Source organism: Ambystoma mexicanum, chromosome 7p, assembly GCF_040938575.1.
Source record: "Ambystoma mexicanum isolate Mex_15411 chromosome 7p, UKY_AmexF1_1, whole genome shotgun sequence".
Classification (NCBI taxonomy): Eukaryota; Metazoa; Chordata; class Amphibia; order Caudata; family Ambystomatidae; genus Ambystoma; species Ambystoma mexicanum.
The window spans coordinates 823,282,408-823,302,893 of record NC_090939.1 but is presented as its reverse complement, the minus strand read 5'-3'; the positions used below and the strand labels follow the sequence as shown (position 1 = coordinate 823,302,893).

Below are 20,486 nucleotides of genomic sequence, written 5' to 3'. Positions count from 1 at the left end.
GCTTCTACCCACACTGGTGGGTTGGGGTCAGTTCAGTAGACTGTTCCCGGGGTGCCGGCTAATGGTAAGGATTATGGCAGTCTAGTATAGGTTATATTCAGGTGCTGATTATAACACTAATAGTCAACAGAGCTCCCGCGCAGTGTGCGGGAACCAGGCAAACAGGTGTTCCAGGAGCGGGTAAGGTTGCAATTCCTACCTGAACGTAGTAATGGACCCCTCCGATGATGCTTCATCCGCTTTCCACGAATGCGGCTACGCTGCTCTTTCCCAGCCTTGCTGCTGTTCAGTCTGGTCGAGGGGGCCCTCTGTGGTGCACAGGGGGGGGGGGCTGGCTTGGTGGGCGGGCCCCTCGCAATCTCCGGTCGGGAGAACCGGATAACTGACTGTTGGATCCTCTCGCGTGGCGGTGACGGCCACTCAGTCAGCCAGCACCTCGGACGTCCACGTTCACTGCGAGGGGGGAGGCGGGGTGGACTGACACTACTCACCTGCAGCACGTCTGGTTGTCGAGGGGAGCACGATCCAGGGCGCCTCAGCTGGTGCCTTTTACTGCAGAGACACAGAGTCAGGAAGGCAGGGACACCTCCCCCAGCCCCGCACACGCCTTTCGCCAGCGTCATTCAGCTCATCTTTCATGTTGGGATATCGTGCGTTGCATCTGCTGGATCTTATTCGTTTTTGGCCCACACTAGGTTCTTGCACCTTGTTGTTTATTCAAACCCAGTCAGGCAGATGTGGCGGTGGATTCTTAGCTGAGGAGCAGAGCTATGCATTTAGGCACCCATTTTGTAGGCTGCTCAACAGCACCCCCCCGGTTGAGATGAATAATAGCCACAGCCTGCAACAGAAAGGTAGGTTAACCCAAATATAGCATTAGGCAATTCTTCAGAATCGATCCCGAACTTGAGAAGTCCATCCCTACGTAGTGGGGACCCTTGTGCTCAAAAGTACAGCAGTTCGTTAATAATGCGCGGTCGTGCGTAATGAGAGAAAGCAGGTCCTCTTCATGGAGCTGTAGCAGTTCAGGAAGGGGCTTGAGGTGATGAACGGTGTCCCACTATTCGAGGAGGGTCTCCTCTTGTAGGCAGAGCGGGTTTCGGGAATGGCTCGGGAGCGCAGGCTAGCCTAGAAAAGGTGAGTATCTTTTTAGGGATTATCATCCGTAAAGAACAATGGCTGTTCCAGGGGGCCACCGGTAAGTTATGCAAGTACCCACCGACTCATGACGCAGTCCGGGCCAAACTTTGCCGGTCTAGGCCAGGTCGCTTGTAGGTTCATCCTCTGCATTTCCATGTTGCTCTGGCTCTCGGCAGCTGCGTGGACCGGACAATTGTTTGAGGCGGGACAGTAGCCTTTCTCGGCTGTCGATGAGGACAAGAGGACCGTTCCAGTGCAGCACGTCTCAGGGCACAGGGGGGGCAGGCAGGCAAGGCTCCTACAACGACCGTCAACACAGCAGGGGGACACGGGGACCGCTAATGCTCGTGGCATGGCACACTCTTCAATCGCGACCCAGAACAGCTAGGACTACGAAATTTGACGACAGAGGGCCCAGGACCACAAGCTAGCGATTCTGATGAGGCTCTCTGGGAGGGTAATCCGAAGGGGTCGAGAGTAGTGGTTCCCACTACTCCAAAGGGTTGAAGCGCTCTTGCATGCTTTCTGTGATGGATGCAAAACTAGGGGTCCAACTGGATAACAGTGAGCTCAGGGTGCCAAACCTTACAGCACGTCTCTGGTGGTTCTGCGGCACTGCTTTAGCATTTCAGGATACTTGGCTCCTTCTGTAGTTCGGAGAGAACTTCAGGTGATCGTCCTGGAATGGATGCAGAGCCCCTTCTCTTATCCAAGATTTGCTTCGTGCTCCAATCTGGAATAGCTCGCGCTCAAATCTGGAATAGCCAATGGAATATCTGCTATCTTGCATGCACGCCAGGTGTGGACCAATCACGGCCCTCAATGGTTCAAGTCATTCAGGCATACCAGACATACTGGCACCAGTAGTGTGGATTGGGACCAGACAGTCCCAATCCTCTTCCTGGGCACTAGCACACGCCTGCGAAAGGTGCGGTTTTTGCAAAAGGCTGCATGCCCAAATAAGAAAAGCCCTGGTCTGCTCGACCTGGGGGAAGGACCGTATAAAAGACTACGTGATACACCCATTTTCGGCACTGGCCACAGTCTTGAGCCAAACGTGGTAAACGCAATATGGTTCACTTAAAAGAAGGAAACTTACTATAAAAGAAAACTGATGCCACCAGTTCATCCCAGGCACACTTGTACAATCACCCAAAAATCCTTAGATGGTGTCTGGGGCTATAAAACAAAAGAACCCCTATGCACGGTATTGTAAGATACTTGGCACATAGATAAAGTTACCAAGAAATGGCAACATAGTCAAAGTCTAAGGGAAATATAGTTTCCCAGTACTAACCCTCTGAAGGACGTGTCAGTTTCCCCTTAACTGATGGGCAAAAGCCCAGAGGAGCGCAGCTGAAGGCTGTGCTTCACTGGAAAAAGTCAGGTTAGGTTAGCCAAACAAAAGCAAAAAGTTTGGGGGGGTCCATAAATGGAGGGAAAATTGCACCTTATGGAAATCTTCCCTAACAACTTCCCTAACAACTTCTATTCCCCTCTCTGTTGTTACCAGGTGACTATACAAGGAGTTTCTTGTGGGGGAGGGTGCAAGTTGCTTAGTGGGGATTTTTAAATTGGTATAAAATGTGTTTCCCGCCAGATGCCGCTTGATGCTAAATACAAATGCAATGCCTGGGTATATGAGGCTGTTCTGTGGTGTTCAAACCTTTATCTTGCATAATATGGCGTTACCTTGGTATATAAGGCTAATGTTTGGCATAAACTGCTATTCCTGGGCATATGATATTTGTGTTTGTTAGTGAGCGTTTGGTCGGTGCATTAAGCTGAAGATGAATGTAACTGATCACTTGATAGCTGTACATTTTGGCTGCAAATATGTAAGTGGGGTTGCACCTCACGTGGTCTTGCCAGACCAGGTAACTCTCGCTGAGGCGGTACCGTTGCGTGTAAAATGCCACAACAATCTGTTGGGCAAGTAAATATTTGAAGGGGGTTTTGGTGGGTTGGATAAATGTCTCAAAACTGTACAGAGTAGAACACTGTCAAAAAACGACCTTTGGTTCAATTTCCTATATTTGCATACAGATTTAACTTTTTTCATGTTGTGGTCCGATCAGAAACTGCTTGTTTGAAGCCGTGCACATCTTTGTAATTGGTTTTAACTTTCTGTTTTAGATTGCTCTTTCCAAATCTTTGAAGGATACGACAAGTCGACTTGCAGAACTCGGTTGGTTACATAATAAAATAAGACAATACACTGACCAGAGGAGTCTGGACCGGTCATTTGGACTTGTTGGACAGGTACTGTATGCTAATTCAAGAGCAAATACATTCCTTTTTTTCTTCTTGCTTATCACTAGTCTGTTAAACTCATGCCCATACCTTGTCACTGCCTGAAATTTAATTCAAATAATGAGTTGCTTTTCTTTCCAATCTTTTGACTTGGAATATTTTCAGACGCACTTATTTCATTTAGTTGTTGCTCACCTGCTCTTGCACAGTTACCATTGTTAAGTATGAGGAAATACTGCATCTCTTGGAAGTTCCATTCTCTGGATTCAGGCACATTTTGAAAAGAAAATCTGATGTGGTTGTTGCTATTGACACAATACCTTTTATTTTAAATGGTATGAAAAAAGGCATGCTGCAGTTTTTTTCTAAATTGAGCATTAAAGTTTTTATATAGTGCAAACTGGACAAACAAGTTGTACCTGAACGCTGTAAGTTAGATAAAAATATGTCCTATGCTAAAAATAAAGTTAGTTGTCCTCACTAACAACTAGAGGAGAGACCTAAAACAATCAAGCCCCAATGTCAAAACATCATAGGTGAATGATTAATACACAAAGTGCCACATAGTGAAAACTTGTTTATGTAGCTAGGGATGAAAAACCCATACACAAACAGCCAACATGTGTTTCAACCAGCTGTGGTCATTTTGAAGGCTAACCAATTACAACATTAAGTATGCAACTGATCGATTAATACACGAGGTGCCATCCGGACTAATTCACCTATGAGGTTTTGCTGTTGGAGCTTGGTTGCGTTAGGTCTCTTCTTGCATTAATTACTGTTTTATGGTGGATTAGGGCATTCATCCACCTAGCCTAAAAGCAGCCAGGAGTCTTCCCCCGCCCCCCCCACCTCAACCCCCAATTAACGGATCAGGCAGTTGGATGCTTTTTGTTGTTTGCTGCCCCCCATGTTGCGTCCTCACAAGTACAACTGCCATAAAACTTCAATAAAATGTGTATTCATAGAACCCTAAAAAAAAAATGGTCTTGAAATCAGTTAAACGCTTTTTTCCATAGCAATGCTTTTCATTGTTTATGGAATTATAAATAGTCCAATGTCAATCTTAATAAATTTGGAAGTTAGTTCCAGTGCTTTGCTGCTGCTCTTGGGAGTGAGTGATTCAGGGTGGTTGTCCTTTTAAAATTTAGCACTACCAACCTTAGCATATCATGGCTTCTCAACCCTCTTTCCTTCAGAAATGTTTAGCTTTTCTGCTAGATAGGTGATCGTCTTAAAGTTCTCTGTGTGTGAAACGGAGGAATTTAAATATCCTCTGAGCAATAGGCAGCCAATGTAGACTTCAAGATTGGCGTTACGTGATCAAATCTTGTTGCCCCTATAATTGTCCAGGCTGCAGCATTAAATGCTGGTTTCAACGGGGCTAAAAGAATTTTAGGCATACCCATTGGCAAAGCGTTTCCATAATCAATATGTGACATCACTAGTGATTGCACAAGAAGTTTAAAAAAAATATTAGAAAAAAACAATTTCAATGCTCTTTGGATAAAGTTTTCTATTTTCACCCAAATTATTAATAAATAGCACAAGAGATTCCAAATCCACAGTTTCCTTGAACCTCCTGTTTCCATCACACTTTTTTTGCAGGGTTTAGAAATGTACAACCATCCATTCACTGATCTCCTCTAAACAGTTACTCAACCGAACAGCGGCTGCTTTTGAGGACATCTTTGTATAAAGCTGCCTATAAGCATACTGACAAATGTGCACTCTGTTTGCTAGCCATTTCCCCTAATGGCTTCATGTTCCGGTTGAACAGAATTGTGACAGAATCGATCGAACCTTGTAGTACGCCATTTAGAACCTTAGTGGTATCCGATGTTTCCTGCCCAATAATTACTGTTTGCAAGTGATTGGTAAGACAAGATCATATTGCTTCATATGGCAAACCACGAGCAAAGCAAAGGAAAGCATTCGTAAGTTCAGCAAATTTTATTGATCGGTAACTAAAGGTGTTAAGCATTGTGCTAGCATTCTGCACAAACTTGATATAGTAATTCTATTTGTTCTTGTATGTTAGTTGAAGGTATGTTCAACTTAATTCATGAATTGTACCATAAAAATAAGGCTCGACACTTGTATTTTCTGCCCTGGTCACCACTACAGCTTTTGAAAATGAGTGATCCGGTTCTCCCTCAAAATACCCCAATTGTGGTTATTTTTTTTGAAGCAATAACGGTCACTTACTTTATTAACTAAGGAAGACACCAATCAAATGCTTTGTCATTCCACAATTCAGTTATATCCAAGGACTTCAGTGAGCCCAAATTCTAGGTGGAAAGCCGTGTTATGATGATGCTTTTTAGCATTTCAATTTTGAGTGTATATGACAAAGCACATACACCTCGCACCACATTCCCTTTTTTTCAGTGCTAGGTTTTTAAATGGGGTTTTCCCAAAAATACCATTAAATGCTATCTGGGATTTTATTTATTCATGGGAAATAGCTAAAGATTCTACCCTTCCTATCCTTCATGCACAAAACACTGGCCATCATCTCCCTCATGTCCTTGATAGACTACACCAAAAGCGTATACCTCGGAATGCTTGACTACGTATTGAGGAAAACTGCAACAAATACAGAATGCAGCTGACAGACTTCTCAAACTCTTGTGAAGAGACCACATCACACCAGCGCGAAGGATTCTACGTTGGCTACCAGTCAAACGATTTGCCTCAAACAGTGTGCATAACGTAGAGCAATCCACGGCCAAGGAGGGGAATTCATACAAAAGAAAATCACCATCTACAAGGACACTTGGATCCAGCAACAACATTCGCCCTGAACCTTAACCCTACATGAGGAAAAAGCTTGGTGGCTCAGCCTTCTCTTGCATAGCCGTAAAACTTGGAGGAACTATGGAGGACCATCTAAAATTCAGAAAACTTCTAAAAACCTCTCTCTCCAGCTCCAAACTGGATGAAAACGACCGAACAACATCCACGCACCATGAAACGCACAGAAAAGGAGTGGGGAGTGGGCTGGAATGGAGGGAATTGGAGAAGAGGCGTCTAACTTGGAAGGGTGGTTGGAGACCACAAGTGTATCTCATCCTGATAGAGGCCCAGGGGAAACAGGGGAGGGAGATATGCCACACTTAATCGGACCACAGACGCTGTGAAATATGTCACACATAAAGGAATGCGACTGGACGCAGAAACCATGTAGCTCACAGACTGACCGCGGGGCACAGGGAACACATTATTCCTGGCGAAATATGTGGGTGTGATAATTGCCACACACTAGAATGAACGAGGGATATGGGTCGCATTTTGTCCGAACATCAGGGATAGTATATCTATTGCTTCTAAATAACCGTAATAAAAACTCACCCGTCGGTATACACCTTCTCAAATTCTGAACTGAACACAACCATACCTTTACAGTACCAAAAACCGCACGCACTTCACACCACCACGACAACGAATTAAACCACACATAATCTCACCCAACACCACATGGCGTCTACCAACCGAAAAACAAACCTATGCTCGGTGACCGGTTTCTCCGAACTGAAACTGCCAACAGAACATCAGTGCTTGCTCTTTTTACCACTCAGTCCTACGAACATACCCTGCCACCCTTCTTGCATTACAGATCCCTAAGAGCACCAAGAGACCACGCAGGTGGCAACAGTGTGCGGTATAAAAACCTTTAACATGACATAATATGTGGTTATCCAATGCTGTTACCACCTTATGTCGATGTATAAGTAACTGGGAATTGGCTGGGAAGATGCACAATGAGCCTATTGTAATGGGGGATTTTAATACCCAGTTAGAGTCACTTAAAGAACTTGAAGGCCTATAGTATGACCAGGATTAGGCCTGGGGAATCTGCTAAATGGATGCAAGTCGTCCGCTGAGAGTACATAGCCCATCAGTTGAAACAGCCCGGATATTAAACAACTTAGGGCTAAGGGGGTGCAATGGGCGGCTCCTGCATGATCAGCCCGCAAAAAACACCCATTATGGCCCAAACAGGAGCACACAAATAGATCATGGCTTAGTATCCGTTTCTGATTGCCATTCGGTGGTTGGTTTTAAAGTAACTGAGCATCTGGAAAGTAACCATAGGCCAATATTCTCCTTATCAAGAGTAGGGCCCCAGTAGAGAACATGAGTAACCCTAGATCCTCTGGCATTGTGATCCAGGTTCATGCCCGGTGGACATTGAAATGGTCTGCACTGACTATGGGGGATTTGATTCCTGTCATTTATTTTGACATTTTGGACTACATTGAGGCCATGTGTGGCAGTGAACAAACTAATCAAGAGGTACTTTTTGGGTTAAGACTATGCTCCAGTTAATGGAGCCTATTTGCACTGTTTCTAAGCTAGAAATCAGTAAAGGGGCAAGAAAAACGAGACATGATTTGATGGAGATTGCAGACAGGCAAATATTAGATTGCCCAACTATCTAAAGCATGCAGTAAAAGTGAATAGAGATCATCCACGCTCCCTCAGATCTGCCTATAGGGCTATTGCAGCGTCTAGTAAACACACGTACATGGCGGAGAAATGGTAGGCGATGCTCGATTTTGTAAAGCAGGACGATCATTCTAGATTCTGGAAGTGTGTCACTGACACTTGAATGAAGAGGGGTGTGGCTCCGCAAGAATCCATTACCCCAAATAGGTGGCATGGACATCATAAGGCTTTGTACCAATCTCCTGACAGCGCTGGTAATGTGGACATGGCATTGGGGGTGGGGTATTCTGGTCAAGACCAGGGCCACCACTTACCGAGTGCTAACAATGGGGAGGTGGAAGAGGCTATAAAATCCCAGTCTGCTGGGAAAGCGGCAGGCCCGGACAAAATACCTGTTGATCTTTACAAGACTGAGTCTGCAGTTTGGGCTCCTGTATTATCTCTGGTCTTTAATTCCATCTTGGCCACTCGCTGTATCCACAAATCCTGGACTTCAGCTGAGATCATCCTGATCTTTAAGAAGGTAGCCAGGGCGGAACTCTGCAGTTACTGGCCAATCTCTTTTTGGAGGCAGCAGGGAAAATCTTCGCCAAGACTATTTTAAAACATCTCCAGAATTGGTTTGTGGAAACTGGTTAAATCGTCTGCAAGCTTGGTTCCATGCTCGGATGCGGACAGTAGAGCAAGGTTTTAGGCTACATCTCCTCATTCAGAAACAGCTTACTATTAATAAGGCTAAGCTTTGTGGGGTGTTTGTAGACTTAAAAGCAGCATTTGACAGTGTGCCGAGGACTTTATTATAGGAGGCATTGTGGGCAAAAAATACCCCAGATGAAATACTGATCCTGATACAACTTTTTTATACTAGCAACGCAGCTGTGGTTCGGAGGAGTTTGGGGGAGATGTTACAAAACCATTCCCTGTGGCCACGCGGATTCACCAGGGCTGCGTCCTGGCACTACTCTTTTTCTGCATTTATATAAATGCAATAATTGAGCAGCTTTTTGCCACAGTCAGAGATCCCCCGCCCCCCAAGAATGGGGAGGGATCGTAACCCAGTTTTTTTTGGGGGGATTTTTTTTTTTTTGCAGACAATGCTGTTCTTTTATCAACATCCCCCATGGGTCTGCGTTTGGCCGTGTCAACCATAGCAGACAAATGTGTAGAGCTTGGCTTGGAGATTAAAGGTAACAAGACAAAGTCTATGGTTTCTTGTCCTAGAAACGTACAATGCAAGTCCTTGAACTTAATGGTGCGAGGCATCATACTAGAGCAGGTGCCTTGGTATGTCTATCTGGGTGTGCGGTTTGAAAGTAATGCCAGCTGGGCTAGTAATCTGCTCAAGGCTAGGATTACATTAGAGAAAACCAGCAGGGCCCTGCATTTATTTTACTTCAAACATGAAGGGAGGGCTATTTAACCAGCGCAAACAATTTACAGAGCACAAGCAAAGGCATCAGCATTATAAGGTGGCAAAATCTGGGGCTATATAGACACCTCACCTCTTACCACAATTGAGAATTAAGTATTTGAAAAGTAACATGCTACTGCCACAAAGTACACCCAACTCTTTGGTACGCATGGAGTGTAACTTGGCCCGATTGGTGGTGATGCTGTGATAAGACCAGTGCTTTATTGGCTCCGAATATGGGGCAGACCAGAGCTTGGGAAATATTGCAAAGCCCTCAAGCCTATATTGACCTTTGGGGTCTTTGATAAAATCCATTGGCTTGGCCACGTCAAGAACTGCAGTATGAAATTGGGATTGATCACATATTGGGTCGATCCGAGCACTATGAAAAGAGATGCAAGAACAATTGTAAAGGCTGCTCATTTGAGGTATAAGAATATTAAGGCAGTGACGATTTGATCTGTCGTGGTCAGCGTACCGGCTTACTTAACTTTAAAGAGTGACCCGGGCTATGAAGAATATTTGGACATAATATCCTGGCATATGTCTGCGCCTTGTTTATGCGGTTTAGAATCGGCTGCCTTCCGCTAGGATCATACACCATTAACTGGGACAGGAACCAGGATTTAGACTGTCCTTGTGATGTGACTCTGGAAAGCCCCTTCCATTTCATGTTATTATGTGAGCACACTAAAGAATTGCAGACCAGGTATTTAAAACAATGTTTCGTCTGGTTAACATCACTGCAGCTAATGATGCAATGCTATTATTTAGATCGACAGACAACTTGAACGTGGTTTATTTTGTTTCAAAATATGGGCATCAGGCTTGGTTGAAAAGGAACAGAATCATAATGAGTCCGGGGCAAAAATAAATGAAACGATATATCCTTTAGTATTAAACTACTGTGCACTGATTTAACGCATTGACTCAAAGCACTAGAATTTTAATGAGTCGATTTCTTCCCTTGCATGGAAAAGATTTGCATTTGTGATGTTTTAAGGAATTTATAAGAATTATTTTAATTTTATCTATAAGTCACAAGACGATATGTCAGTTATGAAATGGTTCCATCCAGTTATAAAGTCATTTAATTGAACTTGAATATTAATTTATTCAAATCATTCTCTCCATCGACATGTGATTTTCGGTGAAAATAATACATTCATATTCATAGGAAAGTTTTCAATCCAAAGTTATTAGTTCTGCCACTTCATGTATGATGGAATTAACATTGCAAATCAAGGCCTGTGCTCCTCCAATCTCCAGAACGTCTATGTGGCGGATCTCCATGACGCTTGCTTCTGCTGCCTTTATCCTGATCACGAAATCAGAGAATGCTCCATCTTTTAGTCGTTTGTCGGCGAGACTCTCCGACAGTCACCATAGAGTAGTGACATGGTTAGACGATGTTGCTCGCCGCCTCTGATACGGCCCCTGTCCATAGCCATGCTACTCTTGGGCAGAGCAGGCCCCTTGAATGCACCTCTTCATTCAAGAGGTCAAGGTCCCACGATGATACATCAGTGGCAAAAGGGCAAAGAAGGGTTATTCAACGTACCTCTAGCTGCTACCTTGACCACAACACTGTCAACGTCTTCGGTCCTATCGACAACTATTTCGTCAGTGAGGGTTGCTTCGTTTACACCTGCTAATTGCCCATTGCAATCTTCTGCTGATCCTCTTTAGTCAGCCACTTAAACACTCGTCCACACCTGGCTGGTCGATGACGCCTTCCTCTACAGCCCCGTGGACAATGTACCAAATCCTCTGTTCTGTTAACTATGTCCTGGACGCTTCATCGAGCGCATTGGTGCACCGTACTCCATCAGTGTCAGTCACCACTACGACCTCTTCTGTGGCGAAAGTGCATGCCTCCTTTTCGACGGCTCCAAGAAGCATCTCTCATGCTGGAGATTCTGCTTTTGCAATTTCTGCATTACCAAGGCCTATGCGTGACCATCCTCTGCTTATGGTAGCTCTGTATGTTCCTCCAGTGGTTCCTGGCCCTAATATACTTCCACTAGAAGACATTTTGCAACCGGCCAGTGAGGCAGATCTTGAGCAAGGAGGAGTCTTCAACTATACCCATGTTGATGACACTCCTGTGGAGTCTCTGGCCTCTGCTCTGTCCGCAGTGTCATCAAATATGCCATCCCCAAGGGTGCACTCTACTCCTGCAGGGCCATCTCCAAGATTTCCTCCTGCTAAATAGAGCCCTGCTACCTCTCCTTTGGATATTCTGTCCACACTTCAAACTTTGGAGTCTGAATTGCAGCATATGCTTACAGCCCCTTCAGTGCCTCCATGTCAAGAGCTTCCAGTGGGTCGATTGCCTGCTACACCACCACCAGGACGTTCCTCAAAGGCACGCATACCTACTCTCTCCTCCCCCTTTTCCCCGCCCCAACAATCATCCTTACGGATATTGATGCTGAGGATGACGTCTCCCAGGGTCATGCGTCTACGCACACCAACACCTTGTATGAGTTATATGTTGTTCCAGGGGAAGACAAACAAGATGATCCTCTTCTTCGTGACTCTCCTCATTGGCTCTTTGCACACCCTGATGTCTAGTGCTGTCAAGTTATTTGATCTTGTTTCTTGTTTCAGAGGAGCAAATGAAGGAATGCCTGTCCTTGATGACATCAGGGAAATGGCCTGCTCACTATGAGGAATCCTTCTTTAGCCCCTGTGACAGGGCCAGCATTGTGGCCCTGTCAAGGGGGGTGGGAGCCCAACATAGGTGTCTGAGTGCAGGCAGGCCCGCTCCTCAACCCTCCTTACCTGCCTCCAGGACGTGGCTGGAGTGGGGCAGCCGCCCCAGGAAGAAGACTCTGGCGGCAGGGCCAGGGAGAGCCCTGCGGCATCCAGAGAGAATCCCGAGACTGCAGCAGAATCCCTGTCAGTGGGTGCCGTGAAAAAGCCACATCACCGTGTTTGTGTGAGAGAGTGGAAGAGTGCGAGTTGTAGAAATAGGGTAGGAGTAGCGCAGTAGTAGTGGCAGAGGTAGTAGTAGTTGGGAATAAAGATAGTAGGCAGTGGGAGTAGCGAGTGATGGAAATACATAGTAGAGTGATAGTTGTTAGTATAGGGGGGGAGCAGGGAACCATAACCCAGAGTGTCTCTGAGGGTCTGTATAGGGGTTAGTGAAGGGGTGAGCCGGGCACCATATCCCTGAGTATTTTGGAGAAGTAAAGGGATAGCGGAATAGGAACAGTAGTAGAGGGAAAGTGGGAAGAGCGACAGTGAGTGGGAGAAAAGGATTAGCTATTGGCGTAGAGTGAAAGAGATTATAACTAGGGTAATGGTAAGAAGCGAGTAAGTAGAGTGGGAGGAACGGGTGAAAAGACGATAAAGGAGGTAGTTGTAGTTGGAGGTATGAGTGATAGCAAGAACAGGAATAGGAAAAGAAGATTGAAGGGTGGAGGTGGAAAGGAAGAGTGAAAGATTGGAGGGACAGTGATTTGGTGGGAGTAGGACAGTTTAAGGGACCTGTATAGCAAAGGGTCCGGTGCGAGAGCGTGTGAAAGGAGTGAGCAAGATGCTGGGTGAAAGAAGGCACCATTCATTACTCCCTAAGACTAGTAAGCGGGGATAGGAGAGGGTAAGTTAGAAGATCCCTAGGGAGTCAGATAGCCAACGACTTGGGAAAAACACGTGGAGCCCAGAAAAAACTGATGGGGTTACCGATCATAGTGCTGATAACTTCCCAGATAGGGATGTCTGGGTTAGGGAGGCGGGGACAATGCTGGGGTAGACAAGGTAGAGAGGGACGTCCCTAGTGCCAACATTCCAAGCTCTGCTAGGCCCAGATAACTTTGCCCCAAGAAATACGGCTATCCCATCTATAAAGAATTTGAATAAACACCCTTGGACTTGCTATCAGAGTCTGTGTGGTTCTTTGTGGCAGACCACCCTGTGAAACCCCACCAAAGGACAGACTTCAGAAAAAGTATTTAGCTGCAGAATATGCGCCTATGTCTCGGGATGCAACCCAGTTCTGACTCTGTGTTGTCGGCTGCAGTGCAAAAACGGTCTGCAAATCTTTCTTTGTCATATTTAGTACCACCCGACAAGGAGCGGAACCAATTCCTCCGGGACAAAATGGGCCCCATCTTGTGTTTTCCTCCGGACAAGAAGGATGAAGCCTTTGCCGCCCTCAGCGAAGGAGAAGCCGCCTCTGATCATGCCATTTCAGTGGCAGTGGACATGGCAGACACTGGCTCCCAGCAAATGGGCAACAGAGCTGTCCTTTGCCGTCAAGGTTGGCTCTAGGCCCTAACTTTCATCCAGCGGTGCAGTCGAAGGTGGTAGATATGCCCTTTGATGGGGGAAGAACTTTTTGGCAAGAAGATGGATGGGGCGCATCAAAGCGGAAACAGGCAGCCCCACTCCCTGGGCATGCTGCAACAATGGCGCCAGTCCTTTCAGTCTAGAAAGACACATTTTTCACAGACATCCTGGGATAACAGGCCAGCTTACCGGTCTAGCACCTACCCTGCATCGGAAGGCAACAAGGGGAAATTGCAGGCCTACAGAGGGAATCCGCACCACCGTGGCTTGTCGTATACCATGGGTCAGTCCTCCAAATAGCCATGACTAGGCTCCGCCATCGCCCCTCCATTTCCACCTCCTCGTGGGAGGACACACCTCCAGGTTCATCGACCAGTGGCGTTCCTTCACTGTGGACAAATGGGTGTTGTCACTAATCCAGCAGGACCACACATTGGAATTCATTGGGCGCCGGCCCTCCGTTCCTCCCTTGCCAAGCTTGAGAAGCACTTGCTGTTACTCCAGCAAGAAGTCCACCCTCTTCTCCAAAGAGGCAATTGGACCCATCCCCCTCCAGCAAAGGGATGTAGGAGTGTACTGTAGATACTTCATCATACTGAAGAAATCACGGGGTTGGACGCCCAGTCTAGACCTGCGCTTTCTCAAGTTCCTGCAGGCTCAGACCTTCAAGATGGTCATCCAGGACTCCACAATGTCGTAGGCTGCAAGGAGATTGCTGGAGTCCTGCTCATTCTCGACACTCAACTACAATACGGAGTCTTGTTGGCGTAGTTCGTAGAGAAAACGCTGGAGCCCTCCAGTAGGGGGCAGAGTGGTCTTAGATATAAGTTAAACAACACAGGAGACAGATTAGCCCCTTGAGGCACACCACATTTGATGGGCGCAAGAGGTGAAAAGGCATCACACCAGTGTTTTTGGACGTTTGATTAGTTAGTAATGATTGAATCAATTTTATCGCTCCTCTTGTGCAATTACCTGCGTGTTCCAATGACCACAGTAGCTGGTCATGCTCAAGCAGATGGAAGGCAGCGGATAAATAAAGTAAGACCAGCATACCCGCATTACCCCTATCCATAGTACGCAGCATATGGGTCTGAAGGTCGATAAGTTCTGTCTTGGTACTGTGCGTAGGCCTAAAACCTGGTTGTTGTTTATATAGTATGTTATTGGCTTCCACAAAGCTCTGAAACTGCACCGTAGCACACTTATCCAATATTTTCTATAAAAAAATGCAATTGGCGATTGGCCTTAAATTGCTTGGGTCTTTTGGGTCTAGACCTGTTTTCTTAATGAGCGGGCATACCAAGATAGTCTTAATGGATTCCAGGATGTGATTGTCTTTAAAAGAGGAGTTTACCATGCGCGTAAGGAATGGAATAAATAAGTCCTGATGTTCCAGAATTATCCCTGGCGGCAGGATGTTCTCCGCACAGGAGGTCGGTGGCATGGTGGACAACAAAGTCTTCATGTCTGTTGTCGTAATGGGTGAGAAAGTAAAGCCCTCGGCATCATGTGGCTCAGGTTGGTTAAACGTTGGAATTGATGTTGGAGGGCCTTAAGCTTGTGTGACTCTAATTGTTCCCCTGGCCTTTAGGATTTTTGTCTCAAAGGCCTCTTGCACCTTTGTGCAGTCGGCAGGCAGACAATGCCTTCGGTTTTTCTAGAGACCTAAGGATCTCAAAGAGTGTGCCGAAGGAGTTGGATGCTTTAATTTGATCATTGTAGAATTGTTTTTTGGTTTCCACCATGTTCAATTTATACCGTGTTTCTTCGGCTGTCCATTTGCTTTTATTCTCAGATGTGGGGTGCTTTACCCACTGGTGTTCCAGTTTCTTTTTTTCTCTTTTGGGCTTTAGGAGAGGAAGAAAACCATCCTTGGTGCCTAGGGTTAACCCTGACCAATTTCCACCGGACGGGGGCTATTTGGTCCACCATTTCATGAATCGTGGAGGTGAAGGTAGTTACCAAGATTTCAGATGTCTCACTTGTCAGTTGTCTGGGCCATAAGGGAATTTACGCAGGTGGAATTATCTGATGGAAGGATTTTATCAAAAATCCTACTTGGGACCTTTTGATGGCAATTCTCAGCTCTGCTCAACGAGTGGGTTAATTACAGGCTCCTTTCTATGGAGAACCTTTTACTGTGTTTCATAAAGACAAGGTGGTACTAAGAGGGTAGTTTCATTTGAATCAAGGGATTTCGAAATCAACTTTGTTTCCTAATCCCTCTTCTTTGACAGAATTAGCTCTCCGCTATCTACATGTTTGCATAGCCCTCAAACGTTTCTGAACAGAACCAAGAATTGTAGGGGTTCGAAATCCTCCTCTTCACCATTGGTGTTTTTAACAAGGGGTAAACCAGCTTCTGATGTATAGTTTCCTGCATTCTGTAAAGCTATTTGGTTTTAAAGATTCCCACTCCAAAATGGCTTCATGCCCATGTGCTAAGTGCAAAAGCTGCTTCAGTATCTTTTCAATTTCATGCGAGGTCATTGGCCATCTGGGCGTCTTCATCAGCATTCTGCAAACAATGATTAAATGGCAGTTCAAGGGTGAAATACAGTTTGGTCAGGGTGTAACGCAACATTAATTTGGCTGAGTCAATACCCATCAGCCCCTCAGGTTTCAGTGCATTCACATCTCCCTAGAGCATAGAGGAAAGGGGATGGGGCATAAGAGTAAGAAAGTTATTAATCATAGTGACTATTTTAATCCTAGTCCGTAGTTTCCTTTCTACCAAATGCCCTGCCATCTTCCCCTCTAAAACATAGCCATGACTTGGGTAAAGCCCGGACAGCTGGAAAAGCAGAGGTACAAAGTCCAGGGTGACATCACTGAAAAAATGAGCTAAAGATTGTTTGGGCTATGAAAGAATGCTCCCATCTCAATAAAACAGAATGTCCAAAAAGTATAGAGGAAAAGGGACTATGCACTTGTAGAGCAGTAGCCACCTCCGCGAGTCACCTTGTGGCCTGAAATAGTTCATGCTCAGATAAAAAGTGAACTTAAAAAGTTCTCTTTGATTAAAATTCTGCATGTTGTGTAAGTATGCTTAAAAGTTCGGAAAGGACTGAAACGTTTTACTGCTGGCTACCCTGTGCACTGGTAAACTAAGGGAACTGTGAAACAATTCACTGCAGTCTAAAAGCCCAAATGACCCGATAGACTTTGATTGGTTAAAAGAAAAGTTGCCAAGAAAAAAATAGTCAAAAATCCAGCTGAAAAGTAGCCACAAATGTAGTGCTGCTAGTGTAAATGTTAGGGTTAAGGAGGGTTTAGTGTGCTTGTAATTGCATGATTTAGGGTTAGAATAAATATTTTGGGGCTTGGTCAGTGTTTAGGGTAGATTTAGTGTCAGGGTAAGTGCTGGGATATGGGTTTGGGGTAAGTGTTCAAGACAGGGATACTGAGGTTGGAAAGGGCTGGTGATGTTGGAGTAGGATAGTGGTTATAATAAACCTAGTTGTTGGGTAAAGTAAGCATTAGTGTAAGTGTTAGAGTTGCAGTTAGAGTAAGCTTATTATTATTACAGCGAGCGTTTCGGTTAGGGCAAGGGCTATGTAATTTGTAGCAAGGTGGTGATTGGACTGGAGGTGGGTTCACTGTTCATTTTTTATTTATTTTACGTTCAATGATATGCAAATCCAATGATTTAGCATGCTGAAGAGTTATTGTTGTGGGAGAGACCAGGGTAGGCTAAAGGTTGTCATTGGTAGAAGGCATAGAAATGCAGTTAGGGTGATTGTGGAGGTTTTGTTAGAGGTTTGAGCCATATTTCGCTTTTCAACCTTATACTTAAGTGTATTTAAAAATAGCTTTTTTGGCGACCTTATTACTGGCAGCATTTTCACAATTTGCATTGCTTTTATTAAATGACTACATTTTTTAATCATCTTTTTGCTGACTATATTTTCTCATGAATACATTTTTCTGGGGACATTTTCATATAGGACCCCAAGAGTGAGTAAATAAACTGTTTGCACCCTTGTCTGCGGATAAACTGAGTCTAAAAGACCATATGAAAACTGAGAATCTGCGACGAGGATGGATTTAAGCCAACCTTGACAAGCTGAACAGTCTTAAAAATGAATTTCTTTTTGCACCTTTTCATTTGAATTCTATCTTTGATATTACCCAGTCCCTCACGATTAATAATTCGATGTATTTCATTCTAGTAAATTGGTAAGAATCGCCAATGTTATTGCTCAGCGTATGGTTGTTGCATAGACCTTTCGCACCATTTACTCTGCAGTGTGGGATGGAGGTTTTAACAAATTATTTTTTTCTGTTTTTTCTTTAGAGTTTTTGTGCTGCCTTGCATCAAGAATTAAAAGAATACTACAGACTACTCTCTGTTTTACATTCCCAGGTGAGCATGTTTTATTTTAGTGCAGGGGTCTGCAACCTAACTCCCCAGATGTTTTGCACTACAACTCCTATGATCCCTCATTGACAATTCTGTCTAGGACTGATGGGAATTGTAGTCCAAAAAATCATCGGGAGAGCCAAAGGTGGCAAACCTCTGTTTTAGTGAAACAATTGGCATCTTTTCTAATATAGCTTTCTATTTCCAAAATGTGTGCAAATGCTCCTGATATGAGCCTTGTTTTGTCTGTTCAGATTTGTGCCCGGTTTGGTGAAAAGCTGCGGACTTGAAAAAGATTCTTTGCGTTTCTGAGTTTTCTCCACATTTAAAAACAAAAAAAAGACAAATTTAAGTTTGCTCGCGGTCGACACCTTTACATTCTTGAGAAGCCAGTCATGATTTAAACTTTTGTATCACTTGAAAGATTTCAGATTTAAGTCTGGTTAGGAGGAGTCACTATGGGTGCTGGTTAAAGGAGCGTCCATTCTACCTTACCTAGCCCCCCATATAAGTGACAAAATAACTAAGGTTGGACATCTGCTGGACGAATTGTCTACCTGTTTGGTTGCTTGTCTCCTATGAACAATCTGTGTTGTCGTGGCAATCTTCTCAGGGACGTCATTTGCCTGGGGTAGCGGCAGTCACATCACATGATACTTGACCTCTGATGACATCCCAGAAAGTGATGTCATTTGAACTCACCCCGAAGTGACATCACGGGAAGCGATGGAACACGACCGTTTACCCCTTGACAAAACAGGAAGTGGAATCACATAGCATTGATTCTAAGTACACTATGAACAATATGGTTACAATATCACTAACGTGATGTACATTTCGTACAAGAATGGATCACCATATGTATCGGCAGAAAAAAACATGCTATAAATGTAACTTGCGAAAAGAAAAATACATAGTCCGAAATTGATGCTTATTCTACTCTAAATGTTTTTGGGAAGTTTTTGTCTGCATTGTGAATTTGAGGTGTCTAAGAACACACTAAATCAGTGACTCACCCCCTGAAGTGTGCCTGAAATAAACTTTTAATGAGTCTAGCAATAATTGTTTAGAATTCCATAATTCCACTCCTGTCTGATGTAACCGGAACCAACAAAGGCTTTACTTCATGCTTCAAGGTTGTTATTTTCAAGGTACATTTAATTATGAGGTGGTCGCCTACAAGGGGATCAACAAAGGTCAATTTACTGCACTTGGGGTCAAGAGAGGAAGAGATGAAAAAATAGTCGATCCATGATGTAGAGAGGCTTAATGCCAACTGAAAGTAGGTTGTGTAGTGGACTTCGTAACAATTAGATGGTGTAAATCCCAACTAGACATAAAGGAGTCCCATGCAAGGCCCCACGTGAGATTCAAAATGGGAACTTGGCGGGTACAGGAGAGTAGGTTGTAGCCATGGCCCCCATCACAATTAGCATTGATGTCTCCCCCCACAATGATTGTGTTGGGGTGACCTTCCAACAACCAGGATTCGAAATTGATAGTAAAGATAAATGAAAGTCCTCGATAGAGTGCTTGGCTGGGTTCCAGTATAAATTGACTAATAAGAATTCCCCAGATGATTCGGGTAAAACAACATGAACAGCCAAAATGCCCTAACCTGCAGACTGCGAGGTGGAAATGTTTAAATTAATGTTGATGGCGATAGCTAACCCGCCACTGGGTTGCCCTCTGGTCAAACGTGTGGCTGGAGATGAAAAAAGTAGAATACCCCCTCAAGTTCAGACACTCCATAGACATAGTTTCCTGGATAAACATGATATTACAATGTCGCAAATGAGGGGAGCCATTCCATGTCTGCCAGAAAATTGTCATGAGATCATGTAGGTTAGGGTTGATTTAATCCATGGGTTAGAGACTCAAAGGCTTGATTTGTCATTCCTATTATTTTGTATTTAGGGTCACTACTCAGTGTTACACTTGTGGAACCCCCCTTTTTTTGTCTTTTTTTTTTTTTAAAGAAGCCTGAACAAGAAAGTCAGCCACTCTAGAAACAGAGGCACATGGCATTGGCCACAGCCCAGGAGCTTCAATTTGTAAAGACAAAAGTATGTTTTTTGTATTTTTTGTTGGGGTAGCAAGTGAGACCTCGGATCGCAAGGGAGACCCCTGGCGACCTCTAAATGATGTCCCTGAGTCTTCTACAGTTTGAACGTTTTTGCTAAAATGCTGCCAGCCCGGTCGTTTCTGCGAGAAGTTCTGAGGGTGAATCAAAGCTCCCATCTCGGACTTGAAGCACAAAGCAGTTGAATGACATCTCTTTGTGAACTAGTTTAGCTGGCAGAGGCACTTTTACCTAATGAGTGCAGAAACACTTTTACAGCTGATGGTGTCTAGAATAAGCTGAAAGGCAGAGGAGGTGTACTTGCATGAGCTGCAATTTCACTTTTGGAAAGGTTGAGTAGGCAAATGGGCGAACTGAGTAGTGGCACACGCTTTTCACCTCACTGACCTCATCTGATTCTCGCCTTCCCACATTTAGATCTGAGCCCCTATATGGTTTGGCATACCTCCCTGATTATAAGGGATGCATTAATTGTATCTGGTCAC

At 44.7% G+C, this 20,486-nt stretch overlaps 1 protein-coding gene across 2 annotated transcripts in view; it reads left to right on the top strand.

Moving 5' to 3' along the window:
- Positions 1–20,486, top strand: part of TUBGCP3 (tubulin gamma complex component 3) — a 1,162,672-nt gene that overhangs the window by 439,672 nt on the left and 702,514 nt on the right. For both annotated transcript variants that reach the window (XM_069636982.1, XM_069636981.1), the window contains exons 8-9: positions 3,277–3,402; positions 17,853–17,921. In XM_069636982.1, the coding sequence (XP_069493083.1) occupies positions 3,277–3,402; positions 17,853–17,921 (195 nt within the window). The remainder of the gene's footprint in view (positions 1–3,276; positions 3,403–17,852; positions 17,922–20,486) is intronic.